This window comes from Cuculus canorus, chromosome 11 (assembly GCF_017976375.1).
Source record: "Cuculus canorus isolate bCucCan1 chromosome 11, bCucCan1.pri, whole genome shotgun sequence".
Taxonomy (NCBI): Eukaryota; Metazoa; Chordata; class Aves; order Cuculiformes; family Cuculidae; genus Cuculus; species Cuculus canorus.
In genome coordinates this window covers 15,558,893-15,582,670 of record NC_071411.1, presented here as the reverse complement: position 1 = coordinate 15,582,670, position 23,778 = coordinate 15,558,893, and the positions used below count along the sequence as shown (strand labels likewise).

At 42.3% G+C, this 23,778-nt stretch overlaps 1 protein-coding gene across 1 annotated transcript in view; it reads left to right on the top strand.

The window, feature by feature from the left end:
- The window catches only part of TAFA1 (TAFA chemokine like family member 1), a 239,343-nt gene extending 228,142 nt beyond the window's left edge, over positions 1–11,201 (top strand). Inside the window, exon 5 of the mRNA XM_009563106.2 lies at positions 539–11,201. Coding sequence (XP_009561401.1) covers positions 539–556 — 18 coding nt within the window. The 3' untranslated portion in view covers positions 557–11,201. The remainder of the gene's footprint in view (positions 1–538) is intronic.
- Positions 11,202–23,778: the final 12,577 nt, after the last annotated feature.

The following is a 23,778-nucleotide window of genomic DNA, read 5'->3' as shown; positions in this document are numbered from 1 at the left end:
TAGAGCACTCAGTCAGCTCAGTTTTGGTGTTAGTCATAAGAAGCCATAAGTCGTTTTACAGCCTGTTGCAGGCCTGTTATCTCACCCAAGGTGAGCAGATGAAGTCACTTAGACTATTATACAGCTAGACACTCCTATCCTGCCCTTCTTTGGGGAAAGTGGATTGGCGGCGGTCCAAATGAACCAGAAAGATAGATCCAGCTGCATGTCCATGTCTACTACTAGCATCACTTTAAGAATGGGAGAGTGGAAGGCTGGGGTGGGCGTAGTCGGATGCCCAAAGCTGTCCTGGCATCTCCTGCACCACCAGCCTGGGTGAGTGGTGCACATCCAGGATCTCCCGAGGCAAAGGTAGATCGTTCAGGGTCTGCCACTTGCATATCCTGCCACCCCAAGAGAAAAGAGACATCGCCCCTCCAAAATATTGTGATTTAAACTCAGCTATATCATGAGCAGGGCAAAGTGCCATGAAGTCTGTGTCTTTCTTTCATCTCATACTGTATTTTATATAACTGACACTCGCACTTTCTTACTGCAGATCCATCCGAGGACCTAACAGAGAGCCGTCTGCATGGAGACAGTGAAAGCCCTGCTGATTTATGAGGACAAAGTATTGAAATTTAAAACCATCTCAGCATTTACAAGCCAAATGGATTCCTTATTTGCACTTTGACTGTTTACCAGATAACAACAGTGGCTTTACTCTGTGAAAGAAGGTATTCAGTGGAAATAATGCCCTGATTTTTGACAGCTGGAAATAGAAATGAAGAAGATGATTCTTATGGTAAATTTTCCAAGATTGCAAAGTAAAAACAACAGTATAAGTTTAGATCTACAATTTACTTTATACCAGTTAAAGTATATATATATAGAAATATATATATATTAATATATGATATTTTGAAATAAAACCCTCACTCTTCAAGAAACTGAATAGTACCACACTTTGCTGCAGCTGCTGTAAATTTTTGTTTCTTTTTTGTAATGGTCTGGAGGATCCCTACCTGTTTCAGAGGGCAGTGTGGCAGTGAAGAGGCAAAGCAAACCTGCTGTGGTACAAGGACGCCTAAGAGCTACATGAATCCTACCGATGTGGCATCCAGAGCTTCCTGTTCCCTTCGGCAGAATTTCGAGGGCATTTGTTGTTCCACTTTGTGTTCTGGAGGCTTTTCCCCTTGTGCAATACTAGCATGCTGGCTTTGCTTCATTAACCATACTTGATTGATATATAACAACGATAATTCTATCCTCTTCCAAGAAAATATTTTTAGAGCTGTATTCCGTGAAGAAGAGATGGACAACTACTGAGTGACGTACAGTATGTATTAAAAGTTTATTTGGCAGAGTTTGGTAGACTGTGAGCTCCCTTCTTATTAAAGATGTACTGTACATACAATGTCTTCGGACTTTGTGTAGCTCGAGACTACAGTAAAAACTCAATAACCAACTCCAAAGCTTTGCATTGTTGGCTCACCAATTCTTTGAAACAACGACAAAGCTATTTCATTCCAGGTCAACATGTGAGAGGGTTTTTACATACGGTTTGGGGTTTTTGTGAGCCCATTTGCAATTGGTCAACAGGCATTTCAGCTTAAGCAAATGCCTCTGTGGACACCTCGAGTGCTCAGGCACACCCACACACAAGGGACTGCCTGACTCTGAGCTCTTACCCCACAGCACATGTGGGAAAATAATCTAAATTTAAGTTTCCCTCATTGTAGGCCAGGATAATTCTCATTGAGAGCATTTGCCACCAGCTAAAACATACACACGTGGGCATTTCCACAGCACAGCAAACATACAACAGTTTGTGGTAAGCAAACTGTGACTGAGCCTTGATTTTGTTTCAGGAATAGTTTTGTTCAGTTTAATTTTAATCTGTTTCTTACTAAGGCGGATTAGGCTGAGATGAGATGCTCTTCAACAAGGATGCATCCACAGAGACGTTGATTTACTCACTGCAAGCAGTTTGAATTCCCATTCTAGCTAAGCTGCTGCTGTTCACCAGGCAGCCTGGCCCTGAAGTTGCTGAAGAAAGATCAGATCTGAGGGCTGAAATGTGCAGGCCTTGTTCACATTTCCAGGCACCTTTTTTGAGCAGTTCAGTTAATTTCAGGGAGTTTATTCATGTGGAAAAGTATCTTGCTGTCACGCATAAGGCTGCCCAATCTACCCTTCAGTACACCTAATGCTACCAAATCAAAGGGGGATAGGGAATTGTAAAACTTGCTTTATCCTGTACAGCTTCATTTCTTTAATATTTCCAATTTCTTTTCAGCCTGCTTACCTGTCTCTCACAGGACCCCTTTGGCCATGCTAATCACTTCTAATCTAACGTAGATGAAGTGTTGCACTTCCCAACCTTGAGTTGGTCAAAATTCTCCCGCCAGCTTTCTTTCTCCTTCAGGGCAATCACTTCAATCCCTGATGCTTCAAGAAGCAGAAATTTGTCACTGTAATTACCCTGAGCATTAAAGCAGCTACATGACGTGTCACGCCATACTCCATGCTGACTTTCCACTCTGGGCCCTGCCTGATGCTCACAGTGGAAATGGATATGCTCTTTCTAAGTACTTCTATTATTTCCTCTTCAAAAAGATAATGAGAGTGAAAAGCGTCCAAAGAAGAACTTTGGTTTTCTTCTGAGCACAGAAAGACCGCTGTCTGCCCAGTTACCCACAGATAGGTGTGGTCTCAAACTAAGACCATTGCACCAGGTGCAGGTTCACCTGCTACAAGGAAGGAGAAATTCCTCCAAAATAAATCCATAGCATCTCTCAGTTTTACTAACAACACTTTAAAAACCCTATGGCCCTCTAGGAAACCCTTGGTGCACTGAGAGGTAGACCCTGCAACTAGGAGGTAAGTTGATTAAAAGCCAGGATATGTTGTCATCCTTTTACCAGTGGAAAATGAGACACACAAAGCTGAACGGTAATTCAAAATCACATTGGGGGGATGAGCAGAAATTGAGCTTGGCTTTCCTTATTCCCAATCTACTGATACTCTGTAAGATGACCCACACACATCAAACCAAGCCATGGCCTCTTGTAGCCTTTGCCAAAGTCTGAGGTATTGCCATTGAGAGGTATTTACCCCATAGCAGTGTGTCTGGCATGGCTCAGGCAGTGAGCAGATAACAATGCTTATGTCCGTGTCTCTAAAATATGCCTATTGAGACTGGGAAATATTAGACTTGCTAAAATATAAGAAGGAAACGTTGTCATTACCACAGCAAAGTTTCTTAGAGATGCTTAGGAATTTTTCTTTGCCAGTAGGCAGCCTCAAATATCACCACACCAAATTCAGTAAACATCTGCTTCTCTTTGAAGTTGCTGCAAAATCTGCTCATGAAGTGCGGCACTGAGAAATTGCTGTTTTAATTAAAATGTTTTAGAGGGGAATTAAGGCCTTTGCAAAAATAATGACTGATAAAATGCGAAGTCCAATTAAGAGCTGGATGAAGCTAACCTTCATTGTTTCAGTGAACCAAACTGAAAATAATAATAATAATAATAATAATAATAACAATAATAACAAAAAAAAAGTCAACCAGGATGGAATCACACTGATTGTGTGTTTCAGTGATATGCACAGTAACGCACAGTATGTATTGGGAGGATGTTGGAGCTGCTATTTTGCCTTAGCTAATGGGAACTGTGTGCATTTCAGTGCCGGAGCAAATGCGTCCCACATCTTCAGGAGAAAGTGAAAGTCATTATATTCTCTGCACAATGTTAAAGAGTATTTACATCAACAGAAAAGAAAGTTAAAGTTCCCACTTTCTGGCAGAAGTCTAGACAGTCATGTCAGGGAAAAATGAAAGATATTTGTAAATGCATTGAAGGTAAACTTAGATTTATGTCAGTGTTTCTTCTTCAGATGTGTGAAACCAAGTTATGTAAATCTAAAATGTACAAGTTGAAAAAAAATACTGAAAACAAAGAAGTAGCTACCATCTGCCTATTGAGTAAGAAAATCTAGATTATGTGCTTCTGTCCAAAAATCTCTGGTAATAAAGAGCTCAGTGTGGTATGATTTGATATCGCTTTGGGTATGGCACATGCTAAATTTGAAGAAACAAGACTCATGGAGCAAGTGTTTCCTATAGCCAACAATTATGAACAGCATGATGTGCACCCAAACTTGGCATCACACAGAAAAAGGACCATGAAAAATTACTGATGGTGATATGGTTTGTGATGATTGATGCTCTTATCAGACCTATTGATCAACCATGAAGAGAATTTGCAGGTTCTTTGGGTAGTATATTGCTTGCATATTTTCCTACTATAAAATGATTAGCGATGTTCCTAACTCTCCTTATTTACCACTTTCCTGTTTCAACGTATGGTCAAAACATAATTACAGATCTTAGAGAAGCTGCAGAGAAGATAAACGTACCTTGGCTTGGAAAGCACATCCATTTCACCTGCAGGTAACAGTCTGTTTCTTCTTCAGTGGCCGGATGTATACTGCGGCCTAAAATGTGCTTCTTCTTTATCAATACCTCAGTCACATCCCAGTAAGCAGGGTTTAGAGCTCACCTGACAAAGAAATGGGTCATGCTTCTTTGCTTGGTATTCTTTTTTTGTAGGAGAAAAATAGAAACACATTCCACAAATAATCTTTCAGGTAGACAGAAGGAGGTGTGTGAACAGGACAGTTGGTTTAAGGCTGTCAACACTTTTTCTAGTTCACCAGTTTGAATTCAGATCATAGGCCTGACGTATATTTATGGTTTCTTCTCTGAAATGCTCACACAGTCAAAACACTTAACTTCACAAATACTTATACTTTACAAAACTATGCCGCTCTGAGGAAAAGAAACTGAATCCTCAGTTTTGCAGGTAGGAAACTGAGACTCATAAGACTTGAGACCTGCCCAACGTTATGCTACAAAAACTGCAGCAGAGCCAGCAGTAAAACTGAGGACTCCTGGATTTTAGGTCATCATTGCAGATGGTTCATCTACGGTTCACGTCAGTGAAATCTCATTGACAGCAAACTCTGGCTTTTAGCTCAGATCACAGAGAGCAAAATTAGGGTGCCTGCAGTCAAGTGTGGACAATTGTCTGCAAGCAGCAACTGCTCAGAGCTTGTTCACCTCCCTTCAGCTGGGATTTTCAAACCACTGATGCAAGGAAGACCTATTCCAACAACTTCTGCTCCCAGAGGGACACAGTCCTGCCCTAGCTTGATTTCATGGCTCCCGAGTAGAAGCCTCTTCAAGCCTTTCAGATCAGAGCAGAAATGGAAAAGGGTACAGAAATGGCTGTGCTTAACCGTGATGGGCTGAAAAAGAGATGTAGCCAACAGCCCTTGTTTTAGAGGTCATGATTTCTCAGAGATGCCCATCTAATAGAAGGATTTTCATATAGAAGTTGACTTTCAACAAAGAAAGCACACATTCCCCCACACTAGAAAGTGCCTGAACCAGCCAACAAGAAGCACAAATAACTTGTTCTCAACTAAAACACATAAGCACCGCTGCCAAGCGATAAAACACTAAACAGGGTAAATGAGTCTTTCTTTTTGACAAATATTCATGTGGACACATTTGGCAGATCATTGATAAAACCTTTTGCTGCTGTTTGACAAGTACCTCTAATTCCTCAGCAGTCCTCAGAAATGTACAGAAGTCTTTCCCATATGACAGGCCTGGGCAGGACATCTTTTCATCCAACACTCGTTGTATTATTTTTGTTTTCCCACCATGCAGCAAAATGATCAGATATGTATGACCAGAAACAATATTCATGTTTGAGCATCAGATTGCTTACCTGCTTCCCATTAGTTCTCATCTGCTTTCATAATCAGATGGCAGTCCTTGATCTGGTTAGAGACGAGGGCTAGAGGCTCACCTAGATTGGAAGCAAACTATCCATAACCTAACATATTGCTCAGAGGAATATGCAATTTCTTCCTCCCACCTGCCATTCTTCTTCATTAACTATTTAATTTCATTTTCATTTCATTTTATCTCATCCCCTTCCTTTCATACCACTTAATTATTTTCATCCATCTCTATTAGTATGTTATCACCGCTACTGCCCCACAGTCTAAAATGAAGGCAGCTGTACTCTCATGACCCAATTCAAGGAGCTGTTCCCCTCCAACAGCAGTGATTTAGGTGATCTTTCTTCTCCTTTTTCCTGTGTAATTTGGCAGGCAAGATCCCAACCTTGCCGCAGCTGCGGTGCCAGCAGCTCCCCATCTTTGCGCTGTCAACACCAGCAATCCTCAGCTCGGGGCCACAGGGTCCATCTCGGGTGTGCCTTAGTGTAAAAACACAGATGCTCCCAGTACTTGATTTGCAGTGGAGTTAATTGTCAGCTCCTCACCTTCACTGAACCTGTGCTGTTTGTTGCTTCTCCTACAGTCTTGTACACCTTGAACAGAACTGAGAACTCAGCACACTGACTATTGCAGAGTTGCCATCAGTTTATGCCTCTCCAAGAGGAAGATTTGTCACTATTGATTTGACCGGATTTCTCTTGGACTTGAAATAGACAGTAAAGAACAGGCCAAGTTACTGTTAAATGCACAGTATGGGATGCAAGCACAGACATGACAGGCTTTTCCTGGGCTTTTTTTTTTCCTGGTCCTCTTTCAGTCACATTTCCTTTCCGAAAGACTCTGCTTTCCAGAATTGTACAGATCTCATAATATGACATATAAAGCAGTCCAGAGTTTTTAAAAATCTGGCACCAAGTCCCTTAGGTCCTGCAAGTCTCTCGCAGACACTGGTATAAAGCAGCGTACCAGCTAGGGCGTGCCACAGGCTGAAGATAAAAGTGTTCTTACTCTGTTTCACTGATCTAAGTCTAGCTTGAATTTGAAAGATGGGTACGCGTGATAATGGCACTTACAACTTTGCAACACATTACAACAGTCCAAATAAAGCTTTCCTACTGAGGCATATAACCTTGTTATATTTAACTGCTCTTTTAGCGGAGTTTGGTGGCTTTCTTTGGTTCAAAGCTGCTCAAGAGGAACAATCAGGTTACAATGCTTTTTCTTGAGCATCTTGGCTTTTCCCCTTTTCTGTTTGGTCACCAGACTTTCAAAGACATATAAAGCTGAGTAGCCACTGCTATTGCAACTAAGAATTATTGTGTTCTGGATGTGTGCTTTCAAGAGACAGCGTCAATGAACACTTCATTCATTTGGCTTCATTTTCTTCTGACCTTGACTTCTAAGAACTAATGGGCTTAAATCAGCACAAAGAGTGACCGGATGGTAAAAAAAGGTGGAAAATCACAGTATCACTAATTGGTATGCCCTTGCACTGCTTTGTCCTGAGCTGGCACAGGAGAAAGGGAAGACTTAGAAAGACAAGGGCAGGGGTGTAAGTCTGGCACCCAAAGCCCCAAATCTGTTACGAGCCTACAGTGGCCTTTCACGCTTAGCTGTGCCGAGATGTGATTATTGTAAGAATATCACATTCTGTGTTAGCTTTTCTCTCAGTACCTGATTTCTAAATATTATTATAGCCTATCTCCTTTTCAGCCCGTCTCCACTCTGCCTTTGTCCTAGGCAGAGAAAATGATATTCTGCTCACACAAAAGCTTATTCTTTTACTTAACATACAAAACAACAAAGAAGATAAGAATCCATTGGTCTTATTTAGCAAAAGCTAATCTCATCACTTGCTTCACTGTGGGATTATAAACAGTATACCAACCTATTCCCATAACTGAAACACCCTTTTTTATATCCCACCTTTTTTTTTTCATGTCAGAAAACTTTTGTTTACAGCTTTAGCTCCTTTAACCTGTTTCTAACTCTGACTTGAGCAGAATTGAATGGAGATTTTAAAATGGTGTGCACAGTCTTACCATTTTTTCCTATAAGTGTTGTGTCCGTATAGTAAGTGACTTGATCTCGTAGTGCTCTTTCCAGCAGCATCATGTCAACACCACCTCTGGGTAACAGAAACTGAAGCAGTCCATTCTGTATTGATAGTCTACCCATTCATATAGCTTATAAATTAAAATACATGTTAAAGAGGTTTAATATTCAATGCTAGTTTTTAACCTTTAGTCGCTGACCTCAAGGGAGGGTAGAGCAAAATGTCACCAGTGCCCAGTAGGGTCAGGAGAAAGACAGGAACCGGGGCAAAATAGGAAAGTTACCCACACACATAGACTTAACCGCCACCTAGAAAGATTCTCCGACTGAAGTTACTGACTTCATCCCAGCACACTGAACAGTAAAGGTCAACACCTGTTTTCTGCCTGAATATATTAGATTCCTTCATAAGTGGATTTGCTCCACAGTAGCTGCTGGTTAATTATGTTGCTTTGTGGACCCCATTACTGAGTTTAAAATGTCTTCTTTTTTCCCCAATAATTATTTTTGTTGTGGCCTTTGGGACTGCTTGTTACATATGATCTATGAGACCTTGAAGTTAAACACAGCCCTCAAAAGCTTTTCAACATGTCACAGTGGTTTTTCTCAACAATAACATCTTGACTGAGCATCTAGCAGCAAACTACAAAAAATACTTCTGATGGGATCACAATGCATCCATTTCTCCACTATGTAATAAAGCTGTGAAGGAAAATAAAAATGACAGGATTTCTTACAGTCAGGGCTACTTATGATCTGGGGGCAAAGTAAGAAAGAGCAGCACAAAACTTTAAAAATGTTTTAGCACATAGTTGTCATTGATTTCTATTTCATGTACTCCTCTCTTAATAGACTCCTGACATCTACCTGGAGACTACAGTAACTGTGCTTTGAAGCACCTCCTGTAGCTGTACCATTTGAAGCCTTGACACTTGCAAAGGAGCCCTAAAAGCCAACCGCACCACGTTGTGTGAGTGTAGACCTAGTCAGTGTGTTGCTGTCTCCAGTTTCTCTTTCAACTGCTGCCCTTATGCTCCCAGCAGAATTTGACCAGAAGAGCTATGGGAGAGTTGTTCTCCGCAAATTGCTGTGAGACATGAAAGTCATCTTATGCCTGAATAATTAAGGCACTCATCTTCACCAACAGCCTGTTGCTTTCTGTACTGCTCATTAACCTGCAGCAGTCCTGTTTAAAATGATCTAATTAGTCCCTCCTAATCAAAGGCAGTGGTTTGGGAGAAGAATTGAAAAATGGAAGTTCACAACAGGTAAAGTTCTTGATCAGGATTATTACCATTTTTTCAAATCAAACCCAGCGTTTGCATAATGAGGATTTCTGGGAAGATACAGTCTATCACATAGGAAAAACAGTTGTTCATCACTAATTGAGTCTGTTCTTCTCAGAGGCTTTTTCACAGACACCTAGAATCAGGTTTTCCAAGCACATACATGCCTAGCATTAAGTTAAATGAAAACTGAAGAACTGACCTGAAAGCAAAGATTACCAACCTTAACTTTCAATTTATCAGAACCTTGCCATGATTTAAACACAGGTTGCTCTGCTGAAATACGGAGAGTTCCCACCTGCAGCTCTCAGTTTTTTTCAGTGCCCTGCAATGCACGCTCTAACCTGACAGCAAAATAATACTCATGCAAAATACCCTTCGCACCTCAGTGGTAACTTCCCTCAGCAGCCAGCACCGAGATGCCCCTAAACACAGGTGAGCCCCCTGCACATAACCCAACATCCTTCAGTGTGAACAATACTGGATATGCATTTTCAAGTTTATTCAGTATAGAGGCAAAACAGACTCATAAAGGGCGTAAACTGATACTAAAAGCAGTGCCTGAACAGCAGAAGATCCACATCGCGTAGATGTGTATAAAGAGAGCATATACAATGGCTATGCTGATCATTTCCTTAGGATTTAGAGAAATGAGCAACTTTAGCTTTACAGACTTCATGGTTGCTTGATCTCACTACAGTAAACAGCTCCATATTTTTCCTTTTCATGTTCTATCCTGAAGCAACAGAGCATTACATTAATTGACTTGTCTTATTAATTCAATAAGCTGCTTCCAAGATGAAATGCTTAGCTATGCTTGCTTGTTTTTGGCACTTTTTTGGTTGTTGGAAGAAAAGCTTTAAGGCTAGAATTGCTCTGATGTTTTCCACAGTTCACTGAATAATTTTATGCACTACTGAAGATTTGCCACATTTGGAATTACTGCAAACTGCTACTTTTTCATCATATTATAATTTAATTCTCACTTTTAGTATGATAAGAAAACATTTAACAGTTTGCGTATTAGAGAAGTGTATTTGTTCTGCTATAAAGTTGTTGTTAAGAATTCATTATGGGTCACTCCTTTCTAGGATTTATCATTGGGACTTAAGATGCATTTAGAAGATTAAAGATGACATAGAAACCACCCCATTCAAATGAATTATAAGCAAGAGAATTTAGGGAGAAAATGTTGACCTTGCTGTAAATATATAGCAAAAATATTTTACTGTGAACTTGAATAAGATTGAGACTTGTTTTACTATTTCAGGAAGTTATGGTAGGGGAGGTGAATGTATTTTAAACTTTAAGAACCTTGAATGCCAATAAAGTGACACAACATTCCTTAAGGGGAAAATATTCATATAAAGATGTGGATTGTTAAATTTCAGCTTCTTTAGGAAACATGAAGTTTGCCTTTCAGCTGGTGAGAAAGCTGATTTTTATTTTTTGTTTGTCCATAAACTGGGAGAAAATGAAATTTCAGTTTTTCACTGAGCTTGTTCTATTTAAAGAAGACTAGCCAGGGACTGTCAATGCTCTTTCCTTTGAAAATTCTCCTTCCATCCATTGCCCAGCTCTGGGCGGTGCCTATATGGCCCATTTGGAAGCAAGGTAGAACACGGTCATGCCTGCTCAACACATGGCACGCACCTTGGAGTGGCACAAGCATCCCTTGGCTCTCCATGTCTCATGGAAGTTCCTGGCACAGCATGAGCTATTCCCCTAGAAGTAAAACTCCCTCTCTATGTTATTTCTTGGAGTTGTAGTGGAAGCTTCCAGTGAAGCCTCTAAGGTGATGTGCCTGCAGGGTGAGTTCTCTCCTCCTGCCTTCATGTTCCAAGGGGCTATGGGCACCTCCAGCCTCTCTGACGAGGAAAGCCCTCATTGGTTATTGCTTCCCAACCTGTAGGTAGTACAAGTCCCTCAGTCCCTGCTCCACTGCATAGCACTCACCAGAGCTCCTTGCAGAGCTGCTGGAGATAGCACTGCGTTTAGCTGCTTCAGGAGTGATAGCGGGGCTGAGCTGAGCTGAGCTGCTGCAAACAGGGAGAAAGAGAGTGCTGCAAAAAGGAGTCAGTCCCTGGAGAACCAGGCTATTTGTTCCTGCTCCTAAGGATACTTCCAAAACCGTTCTTCACACCCTCCCTCATCTTTGTTTTTGTTGCAAAATTGTGCAACAAGCACAATTTTGGCCCCCAGCATTAAATCTGGCGGCTTTGTACTCAGAAGCTGGAGGTCAGGGCAGGGACTCCCACCAACACCAGTATGGGCTGGTGAACAGGTGACAAAACTTCTCACCACAGGGCCTGTTACAATCACTACTGCAGCAAAACCCATCTGGTAATCACAAGGCTTTGAGTCAAAATAAAGTCTTTGCCTGCAGCGAGAGTCTATTTCTAAATGAAGGTTATTGATCACGTTGCTGGCCTTAAGAAAAGCAATCAAATCATAATTTATGCTCAGAGTGACCTGTAGGTGTTTGCACAACAATTAATACCCACGGTTATGGTAATGCAGCTGGACGCGTGGCAGTAGATCTTTTCTTCGAAACATTTTACCCTTACAGTCACTACCTCTAACTCTTCGTTATGTGTCCCCATACTCTTTGCATTTCAAAATTATCATACTAAGCAAAGCTCAATGCGCTGTTTAAATGAGTAAGGAACATCTGGTAAGCTGAGACTGCTGGGACTCCACAGAGAGATGAAGTTGTAGCACTTTCCTCTGTATATGGAAATTCACTGTAAATTAAATCTACAAATCGTCTGAAAAGGCACAGGTCAGAAAGGAGATAGAGAAACATTACCATTTGTGCCGAGGTCAAATTCCATGCAGTGTAGCTTAAAGCTGGTGCACTTTCATGTATTTAGTCATAAATCATTGTAGTGTCCACTCATTATTTTGTATTTTAATGGTTTTCTAAAGATGCTTACAACGTCACATTAATGCCTTCACAAACTATGTGCCAAATATACTATAAAAAAAACCTGACAAATCTGTGAGTATGAAAATATTTCTCCCACAACTCCTTTTTTTTTTTTTATTTCATTTGCTTTAAAGAAATGTGGAATAATACTGAAATCTCAACCCAGAACTGCCAGAGACTGAACCAACTGCCTGCTGATCTACCTTAGTTAAAAAAAAAGAAAAAGAACAAGTTGTGCAGTAGGCCATCTGCCGTGAAACATAAATGTCTTGTAACAGCAATGAGCCAAGAGCCATGAACCACTTAGCCTGAGGGAGAAGATGTTTCAGCAGGGTAAGCAGCAAGGGAAGCCTCAAAGAGACGGGTGACGCTCCCTTTCAGCTCCAGCTGCCGCAGTGCTCAAGGCCGGCTCTCCACAGCCTGCTAAATTCCTGCACAGCCTGATAGCTCCTGCTGCGTCACCTCCTCACCTTTGCTTTCATGCCGAGAGACTGAACTCTTGGGAAGATAAGAGCCAGTTTTGTCACTGTTACTCTGTGGTCAGACATCCTCCATATCCCACTGTGCCAGGAGACAACGTTACCATACCTGGAGGTCATCACCAACTCTCTGCCAAAGACGATCTGCCTCCCTGACATGCTGGTGTTCCTCTGGTACAATTTGTCTGACACAGATTAGTCCTCATATGTCAGCAGACCTGAGGTCAATGCAGCACGTGAGGAGAAGGCACTATAAGCTGCTGGAACAATAACATTTTGCATACCGGAGCTGTATCTGGAACGCTGTGATGCCAGAGATGTGCTGGTCGGCACCGCTACCCATCCTACTGCTGTTATTCCCATTGCACAGGAGACGTTCATACACTTTTAGCTTTTGGCAAAGGGGTAAAAGGCAGGCGGAGAGTGCAGCTTACATCTCTGTAAGGTTTACCACCATTTTCTGCTGAACCCCCAAAACACCCTTTATTCCATGTACACCTGTACATCAGAAACTATTCTGGCACACCTTAGAACCACAGCCCAAAAGTCAAATGGAATTAATACTAACCAGGAGGACATTCCAAACTATTTACTCTGGAACAGAGTTAATAACAAAAGACAAGCAGCTTTCAACACAAGGTAGGGTTATCTCAGGTCACAACAGCTAAGTACTATCATTTTAAAACCCCAAAGGGAAAATTTAAGAAAACATCTTACAGAAAAATCCCTGCTCTTATTACCATTTCAAGAACAAGCAGCAGCAACGTGACACCTTTTCCTTGTTGGTGTAATAATGGCACTAAGTATACAGGAAGGTTGAGTGCTAATTGTTTATTGGGTGATCAGTGATATTCCCAGGTGGATATAAAGGAAGAGGTTGAAAAGGGATAAACGATCCCTTGGATTTCTTATTTCAAGAAATGGTTTGAGCAGAGACATGAGTAGCAGGAGTGGCAGGACTGAATCTGCAGATGGCTCCGGTGTCAGGGAGAATTTATCTGAAAGCCAATTAAAATGTGACAGTCTACTGTTTTCCCAGGCCATTTAATTTCATCTTGATGACTGTTTTGAGATGAGACAATAATTGATGTAGAAGAGCACATCACCTTTTTAGCACAGCAGTGGGCACCAGGAGAGCAGCACTGCTGTTACACCATACACTGTCCTGCAGCTGCCTGCCCGGTGCTCCTGTTCCTCCTCTTCTCCACCTGCCATGCAGTTTCCCCAGGTAATAACACCCAGCAGCTCTGCTGCACTGTCCATCCCACTGCCCCAACCTCTTCCCCCACACACTTTACCTGTACCTGCATGGGGCTCGTTGATTGGGCTGATCCCCTTTCTGGACCTGCTGGTGCGATCCATCTCCACAGCTCCCATGTGCTGGAACATCACTGCCTCCTGTGCAAAAAAGTTGCCTTTTAAAATCAATCTCCTGCTCATTTACCAGGTGCCCCTAATTCTAAGTTTGGACAACATGGAGTACAGCTCCAAACTGACTGCATCTCCCACTCACCTAGTTTGGTAACTTTTGGCCATATTCCCCTCAGTCTTCTTCCTTCCAAACTGAGAGCTCCCAGTCCAGACCCTCAATTTGCTGCTGTGTCTGGGGATGTATTGTTTCTAAATCACCACCTCAAATTAGAACTGAGGATAATCCTGTTTTGTGCCTGCAGATTTCTCAGATCCTACTCCATCTCAGGAGACATTTATCTACCCAACACGCAGATCTGTGATATGGATCAACAAAGTTTCCATTGAGCAGGGCTCAATGCAGCCGAGGAGAAAAGAGAGCAAAGATGTCCCATATCAGGACAAAACACATCTTCTGGCTCAGGAAGCTCTGGCACTCATTTTGTACCAGCTGAAGGCTACAAAGTATAGTAGAGAATCACTCTGGCAGTTCCCTTATATGCGATTATCTGACATAGCTTATATTAATCGATGCCCAAGGGCAAAGTGACTGGTATTAACCTAGCTATCCTCTCAATGCCATGAAAAATAAGTACGTCCTTTGTATATTCCTAGGAGAAAGAAATAAAGCTAGAAACAAAGTGCTTAAAAACCTGCATTTGTCAGACTGATCCTGTTTAATTAAACAGGAAATTGCAGGGCAACTAAATCAATCTTTACAAAGAAAAGCTGTTTGTCTGTTTACAGAAGAGAAACTTGCAGTGATTTATCTTAAAGAATGTAATTGCCTAATGATTAATAGTGACCAGAGACAGTCAGAGGGAGGAAATTAGGAACAGAAGTGACTCCTCTTGGTGTATATTTGAAGCATGGCAGGGCTATATGTCCCTGCTGCAGTAAGTATTACACAACCAAAAATCTCTGGGTTATACCAGGGAATTGCTGCTCTTCTTCTGCTTTATTCTTTTGGTACAGAAGTTATCATATAGGAAGAAATCCAGATACGCTGGTAGATCTTTGGAGATTTGGGTCCAGTAATACTTTTCTTTTATATTTTCTACTTGTGATAATACAAAGCCAGATTTTCACCTTCACCGTTCTCGTCTGGGCCCACTGCCTTTTTAATGCAGGACTGTAAAAAAAAAAAAAAGAGCTGTTGTCTATCTAGGCTTGAGACTTATTTTGGTGTCCGTAGGCAACTTATTGCTGTTTACAGACTACCTGTAGCTGCCTGTGCTGTGTTAGTGCACCAGGGACTGGAACATGCAGGTATGGGTATACATGTATCTATGTATACCCATAATGGTGCCAGATAACCTTAAAAACAGATATATTTTCTTGTCATAAAGACACTATAAAGGAGCCAGAAGCAGCTCCTGTTGCTCCTAAAAACAGAGAGGAATTAGTATTTGAGGGACACTTGGCCTTCAGATAAATCTATCATCTTGCTTAAAAGGACAGTCTACACTTTTCAAAACACAATCAGGGTCTTCTTGCAGCCATTCATCTCAGGATAGCCTCAAAAATATAGATCAGTTGTGACAGGATAGACATATGAGCATGTCAGGGTTATTTTTTCATTATATTTATTTACTCGTGTGCTGAAGTATTCCAGCTTGAGAAAAGCAGTGTGAGTAGACAGTAGGGTGAATTGATTGTCCAGAGAACAGATAGTTCATGGATAGCTTCTAATAAAGGTCCTCTGTTATACCGATAATACAGTACAACTTCCCATTTTAGGTATCCTCACTATCTTACAAGGTCTCTTCATAAACTGCCGTTCAGTTCTGTCATTGTCTATCAGATTTGCACTTTCTAGGAATGACTGTTGGATGATTTGACTGCTTCCATTAAAAATAAAGGTTATTTTCAGATTCTAAGACCTAGATTTGAGGCTCTTCCCTCTCTGAGACAAGCATAGACCGTGCCAATGCAAGCCAACATTCAACTTGAGTGTTCCATTCGCACCACCATGTTTCAGAGGCTCCCAAGACTCAGCAAATCCCAAGAGAGCACTGTTTTGGGACAAGCTGCTGGCACTTAACTGCCCAGTCTGAGGAACAGGAAATGGACCTGCCTTGTGCTGTATCTCTGACATGGTTAGCTCTCCCCAAGGAAGCATGTCCAAGGTTGCCCCACCACGACAACACAGGATGCTGACTCTGTAAGCTGAAGTGCCTTTACAGGAAGCCTTGAAATTTCCCTTTATATTTTGAGGAAAAACATACATATTCCCAGGAGTTGAACCTGGAGGTTCCTTCCTCCCTAGGTTGAAAAGCCAGGCTCCACCAGCCTATTCCGTTTTCCTGACCCCACTGGTTTTCTGTCTTAACTCACCGGTGTCCCAGCAGGAGAGCTAGCAGGTGGTGTCCCATACCTTTTTTTTACAACTTGGTATGGAAAACAACAGGCTTTACAGCTCCTAAATGAGCACCGTAATGAAGTGAAATATCCTAAATACTTCTGCAGTCCCATCCTTAGGGGTTAAATCCTGGTTTTGAATCCTGCCCTGGCTACAGGACAGCTGTGACAGTGGCAGGAACTGAACGCAGATTAACTGCATTTCAGTGCAGGACCTCAACCGCTAAATACTGCTTTCCATTCCAAAGTGTGTCTGCTCACGGCTTTCTAAGAGATAAATTAGATTTTCTGTTCACTACTGTTGGCTGGGGGAGCTTAGAAATGTGAATTTCTCACGCAGACAATAACAGATACCAAGGCTGTAGAATCCTAGTTGGACAGTAAGACATCCCCCCCCACCTCCAAGATTGCATCTGACCATTTATCAAAGTAATACCAAAGAATTTAAATCAGAAACAGGTGTTGCCAGTACTTTCAGCAGGAAAGGCAAAAGGAGGCAAGGTCAGTAACAGTGTCCTCTGCAGCCACATACAGAAATCTCAGTGCAGCCCAACACAGAAGTGCCATCCATGCTATCCCTCTCTCCTAACCAAGCAGATTAGCAGATGGAATGAATTTCTATTCACTTTGAGCTGGTAGAGGTGAGGATAAGACAGGAAACTTCTAAAGAGCTGTAGAATTTTGACTGCTTGTGGGGAAATGCAGGCAAAGTCTTATAAACCAGTTAAAAACACCCTATTAATGAAACTTCATGGTTCAAGTAGATGAGGAATGTTTATTCTTACTCCAAGGTGGCTTGCACTGAGATGAAAGTTTGAAAGACCAGTAATGCCTCTGAAAGTGGAGACTTAAACTTGGCCAGGGAGTAACAGTCCTAACATTACAGGCATTTCACTATTTTGCTGTTGTAGATGAAACAAAGCAACATACTACTCATTTTTTCAGCTCAGTCATGTTTCATCTGCACCTCCAGCAGGACAGTTCTGATCCCAAGAGCTAATGCTCTTTCCTCTACAGAAGTGCCTTGCTAGCATTTCAGTCCCCCACATTAAAGCACAGGTTATTCTCTTAGCTACATGGTTTTTTTTCCCCATTTCCTTTAATGACGCAAAGAAAATGTGCTCTCAGTCTGTTGCAGAAAAGAATCCATCTGGTTTTAACCCATAGCCTTTTTGTGCTTTACTGACCTAAAAGGCAGCTGCCTACAAAGCAGACATATTTTAGAGCATCTATCTCCGTAATTTAGGGATGTTCATAAAACGTTGTCCAAGAATGTTATCTCTCTTTTCCCATAGACCACTCACTGACTATTTATAGGCAGCATCTTAGCTACCTGTTTCAACAGCGCTTTCATTACTGTGCCTCTGTATGAAGTTATTCAGCTAGACTAATATCCACAGACTGCAGTATAAATTCCCTATTAAATCCTAACCCTTGTAATTACTCAATCCTAAATACTCTCATTCCTTCCTCCGTAGGTTCCAAAACTATTGAGCACATGAGAATATAACAGCCACCCTCACTGATCCCCTGCCACCATTTAATTGAATTATAACACAATAAATAATCTGCAGGCTATCTCAGAGGCACCCCATACAATTTTCAGGGATGCTGCCTGGTGGGTGACCTATTTGGAGAGGTGCAGACAAGTTTCTCAGGATTTTTTTCAAGCTGATTATCTCCATATTCCCTGATGGGCCTTTGCTGCAAAAGCATCACAAAAAAAAAAAAATAAATAAAAAAAAAAATTGCATTAAACTATCTAACTTATTAACAGCTAGAACCAAATCAAATTCCCAAGGTGGAGAAATACTGAGCAGATAAACCCAAACTTCTGGAATCGAGAGCTCCAGGACAACAAAGTGTTTTAAGATGCAAATCTGAATTTTACTGCTAAAGACCATCTCCAGGCAGTGAGTGGATTATGGAGATCATGTAGGGAGCCAAATGCAGAACACACTTATTGCCAAGTACCTTCTGGCATACGCAGACATAATCTCCCAAAAAAGATTTCCACCACAAAGAGATGCTTCACATGTACAGCCAGAAACATGGTTGCTTATCTGAATTAAAACTTCCAAGGGCATTAAGGCTAATCTATTGGCAGCAGTGGGTCCACACTTCAGGTAGATGGAGTGCTTGTGCTGTATTGTAGCCCTACATCCACTCAGCAGAAGGCATTCAGCAAATTGCTCTTCTGTTGGCTTGCCCAGCTGCTGTACGGATGCCTGCCACACTCGTGAGACAATAGAGGCAATACTGGAGCAATCCGCTCATCCCAGCTGCATCCCTACAAGTGCTATTGTAATAAGCAGAGCTCTGCAGAGTGGATCTACACAAACATCTCCTTTTGTTATCAGCCTGCACAAACAAGCATCTTCTGCTGTCCCAGGAAGAGACACAGCCCATGCTTCTGAAGAAACCTTTTCTTATCTGTTTGCTCCCTGAGACGCGCATGTCGCTCTCCTGTGAGCGCGCTAGTGAGAAGAGCCTGGAGGCACCAAGCAGGACCATGTGCTGTTCAGGAGCAGAAGGCCAAGCACTTTGAAGCATGATAATCGTTTCATCCTCTGCCTGCCATACCCTTCACCTTCATTTTACTCTCCATCAGGTTCAGATAACTCAATACATTGTGAGCCCACTTTTACTGAAATAAAACATGCGCATTTTTTCCTACACCGATTTCTGGAGGAATGCGTTCACTTGTAGGAGCCCATTGTCTGCTGGACTGCCATGGCCTGTCCTTTCTGCACCAACACCTCCAATCAACCGATGCCTCTCAGCCCCTTGAGCCACTGACCCAGCTTCTGCTCCCTCCCTCTGCATTTTTCAATACCTTTCATATGAGTAAAATTGAAAGGGGAGGGCAAAACAGTGTTGCGGTTGTTTTCTTTATTAAACTGGCAAGTCTGCCAGCTGACAAAGCTCCTTGAAAGACTGGACAGCTGACACAAGGTGGGTAAACAATTTCCATTGGGAAGCAGCAACTTAAAAAGACACCAGTACCACCAAAGAGTGCCAAACCTTCGGACAATCGCTCCTGTATACTTGGCAGCAGAGTGTACTGAGAGGCAAGCAAGGCAAGCTGTCTACTGCAAGAAATGCCTGTTCTCTCCCCATATGCAACATCTCTCATGCATTCAGCACAGCACAAACATGCCCTCAGCTAGTTTACTCACCTGTAAACATGGTGAATATTTTTGGCCAAGGTCTGATTCTTAGGTGTTCAAAGATTTCAACAATTCTGTTCCGCAGCTGAGAGATGGTGCTAATCTGGAGTAGAAAGTAATGAAATCGTGGAGAGGCAGACAGGCAGGGTGAGTTCCCCAATAGAAACTTTTCTGGGCAGATGTGTGAATAGCACAGGGCACCTCTGAAAGAGAAGAGATGGTCTTATAAGGAAAGGGGCTAAGAGTTTCCAACCTCAGCTAGAGATTTCCTCCAACGTGTTGCTTAAATTCCTTTTAACATTAACAGTGTGATTAGCATGTAAACACTTCCTATGTCCCTTTCAGTTTAAATTCCTTTTAACATTAACAGTGTGATTAGCATGTAAACACTTCCTATGTCCCTTTCAGTGTTGTCTCTCAGATAGCGGAAAGGTTGGGGAGCAGGATCCCCAGGGCATGGAGCACATGGTGAGCCACAGCCAACAGGAGGCTGGGGGGGGCACAGCCCCTCTGCGAGAGCCGTGTGCCACATCCACTAGCAGAAACTCTCCCAAAACAATAAATGTTAGGAGAAACAGGCTAGTGAAGCTGCGCTAAAATCTCTGTGTGAGCACACCTAACAAGCACTAAAATTGGCCCAATAGTGTAAGCATTTATGTGCATGCTCTTAGTTTATAAATAAACTTAACCTGGCCAGTGAAAGCTAAATAAAATGAAATTACATTTTCTTTGCCTCTGCTTGAGAGGATTCATTTAATTGCCAGCTATCTGTTAGCCTGCAATAACTCGTCTGACTTCCAATGTGACCGAACTGAATCAAATTAAGACAACCTGTATCTTGAGTGCATTCACACGGGGCACTAAGTCAGTTTAATACATCTACTGAGACTTTACACATTTGATAATAGATGAGAACAGCATGTGAATGGTTACAGAGCAAATTAGAATGCTTTCTGCCTTAGTGCTGTTTCTCAGGGAGACTGTCCAGGACAACCACGATGTTTTGACTACTTCACCATATGAACTGGTAGGACAAATCTACCATGGAACATCTCCCGCAGCATTCCTCCAGCCACTTCCACTTGCATAGCTCTTAGCTGCCCACATCTATCACAGCACTCTGCAGTGGAAAGGGCTGCTGCTGGGCTTGTAGTAGCTTAGTGTGGCTCTAACACGCAGCTGAGGGTTTCAGTTTCCTCTCTTCTTTCTCCCTGGCCCCACAACTGCTCCTCTTAGTGCCGCACAAGTGCAAGCAGGGACTATGTGTGTGCGTTGCCAGAAGATCATAGAGGTGTTGAAGCCCACTGTTTTTCCCAAAGTCCCTGTTGTTTGTTGTGTAACCAGAATCTGTTGAAGCCTGATGTATTAATACATAATCCCTACACTGGGAAGCAGCTAGGTCTCCCTTCTTGCTGCTCGTAGAACACCTTTACATCTTCCCCGCTTCCCAAGGCAGGGTTGGGGATAAAAAGCCAAACCTCAGGCAGGGGTCTGCTCTTTCTCCTGCTTAACATGCACAGCTCTCTGCACAGGAGGTCTCACAAGGGGTGTGAGCCAAGCCTTGTCCTCATCCCAATCTTCAATTAAGCAAAGAGTGAGCAGGGAGTCTTGGCGAGCACCAGCACCACACCAAAGCCCATAGCTGTCAGTGCAGCCGTCTGCAGCGAGCTCCCAGGAGCTAGCTACTAACACTAAGAAAACAAGGGCAAAGAAACCCAAAACGACACCCTGAGTCCAAATTTCTGATTAAATAACACTAAAGTGCTTAATGTAAATTGTCACATGCAAAGGCACCTGGAAGGTGGGCAGTGCATCTGTGCTGGGAAACCCCAGATGGAGTGTAGCTGCAAGAGCAGTCTCTACTCTCAGCCAGGAGATAGGAAGAGGAGCTCCCACAGAAATGGCTATCTGGGGCCAGAGAAGGCAATCAAACACAGAACAAGTCAGGAGGAGACAAAGCCACGAGCAACAATACCTAATGCTCATCCTTGACTGCAGCTAAGAAGCTGCTACTCATCTGTTTGACTGACTTTCTGCTAACAAACCCCAAGTTTCACCCAGCCCACGGGAAGAGGCTGACCCTCTGTTCGCCGAGTGCAAGACAGACATGGGGAGCTACACCTGGGGTCTGAACTATGTCCAACAGCAGATGCAGCCTGGTATTTTCCATTCCAAAGATTTTTTTTTTGTAAGTACCGAGTGAGTAGCGATTTAGGCTCGCTAACTGAATCCAGCCTGCTTTATCTACTCCAGTGTTCCAGTGTCAGGTATCTAGTTAACCTCAATACCATAGCAGGGTTTACAACAGACCAAAACCTTCTTTCCAAAGTTTCAGGGACTCCTGGGGTGCAGCTGAGGCTCAGTAGAGGACTGACCTGCACAGAAAGAGGAAAAGACATCTTAAAGTATAAATTCCACCTATTCAATTATCATCCACTCCAGTGCCAAGGGTGGTGAGAGGGCTAGGTGAAAGGGAGGGATGGGAAGCTGCATGGTGCTCTGGGTACCTGGCTGGCTTTCCCTCTTCGAGGTAGTGAAATCCCACTGCTCCTTCTGTGCTCTGCATCACCGAATTCCCAAGAGAAAATGAAGTCAGCCGTGTCTGTCCCATAAAGGAGAATTTAAACTAGGTTACCAATAAAAAAGTCACCCTGTTAAAGAAAGTAAGTAAACACCCTCCACCGAGTGACGGATGCACTGGGAAGTTACACAGCCTAATGAAGAGGGCTATGAGCTCCTGGCATTATTACATTTGCTGTGACCTTATAAAAGAATAGCTTCAGTTTTCTCCAGAGTACAGTGTTGTATGTTCTTGGATTTCTAATATTAAAGGGAGCACAAACTCCAGCACTGATTAAAATCATAGAAGCTTTTGCTTCTACACCAAGGAAAGAGTGAGAATGGATTCTGTTACAGACATTTTGACAGAAAAAATATTTGCTTTCTCGGGGGGAAGGTATAATGTGTCAGTCATCCACTCAAATAGCAGACAGGCTTGCTTCCACTCAAATGCAGTTTCAGCAAAGTCTAGTTTTATTCTTTTACACATTTCACAGTGCATGAACTCAGGCTCTGCACAAGCACCTCCAAGAAACCCCTTTGCAGAGCCTCGGGTGGGCATGGGGAGGGTGGGCAGGATTGCAATTAAAAACTGGGCTATGGTAGCAGAGGTGACCCAGGAAGAGCACATCAACGATAAGCAGTTCATGATCTATGCATGAGGCTGCTGTGTTGTGGCTGTAATGCCTGTGGAGCTGTGGACCAGCAAAGACTGCAGAAGATGCCTTCAATAGGCTTTTCCCCTCCACTTTGATACCATCTCCACACTGTCCGCAGGGAAGGAAGAGGACTGCTATGAGCCCCTCCCGTATCACCAGCCCTTCAAGCATCCCAGCCCAGTCCCCTGACACATATCCCACATCCTAACCACCAAAACTACAAAGCCTAACTGTTCCTTTGTGACTCAAAATACCAGAAAAACTGTCTGTGCAGCCTTGCCTATGTGAACACGGGTTACACTCACACCAGTTTACTTTAACCTCCCTGGTCTAAGAACATTTAGCAACAGGATTGCTGTGGAAATAAAACGGATTCAACAAAACCAGTTCCAGAGACAGCAGCAAATTTCAATTGCATTTTCATTTCTGTAGAGGGGCAAATGGTGGGTATTGCAACATTTAATGTCAGTATTTAACAATATGTGACTAATTATACCAGAAATGAAACAAAGTCAATACATTTCCAAATCCATTGGCTTCCAGTTGGGGCTTTATTAAACAAAAAAAATAAAAAATAGGTCTGTCTGCTTGAGATTGAACTAGAAGATTTAAATGCACATTTTCAGGCTTTATACCATTCTTTCATATTTAATCTTTCTTTTTCAAGAATAAGCCTTCAAGTGATCAGAACATCCTACTGCTAAGATACTCATTTCTTTTAGCACATATACAGAAAGATAGCAAGAAAGAGAAAGGCAGGCTTTACCTGCTTTCTCCTACAGTGCATGAGAAGAGAAATGCAATGTTTTAATTAAATGTATTTATAGAATAGAGTCTGGCAAAGCTTATTTCTCCTGTTGTTGATGACACAATGATATTTTTCCCTCTTTTGTTACATTACCTAGAAAATGAACAATTTCCCTTATCCATTGTTCTTAATAAAATGTTTGTGTTTTTATCAATACGAAATGTCAGATTGAACCACATAGCTATTTGCTTTGGAGTAATCATAATATTACCCACAGCTCTATTCAAAGCACCAAAGAATACAATAGTGTTAACTATAATTAG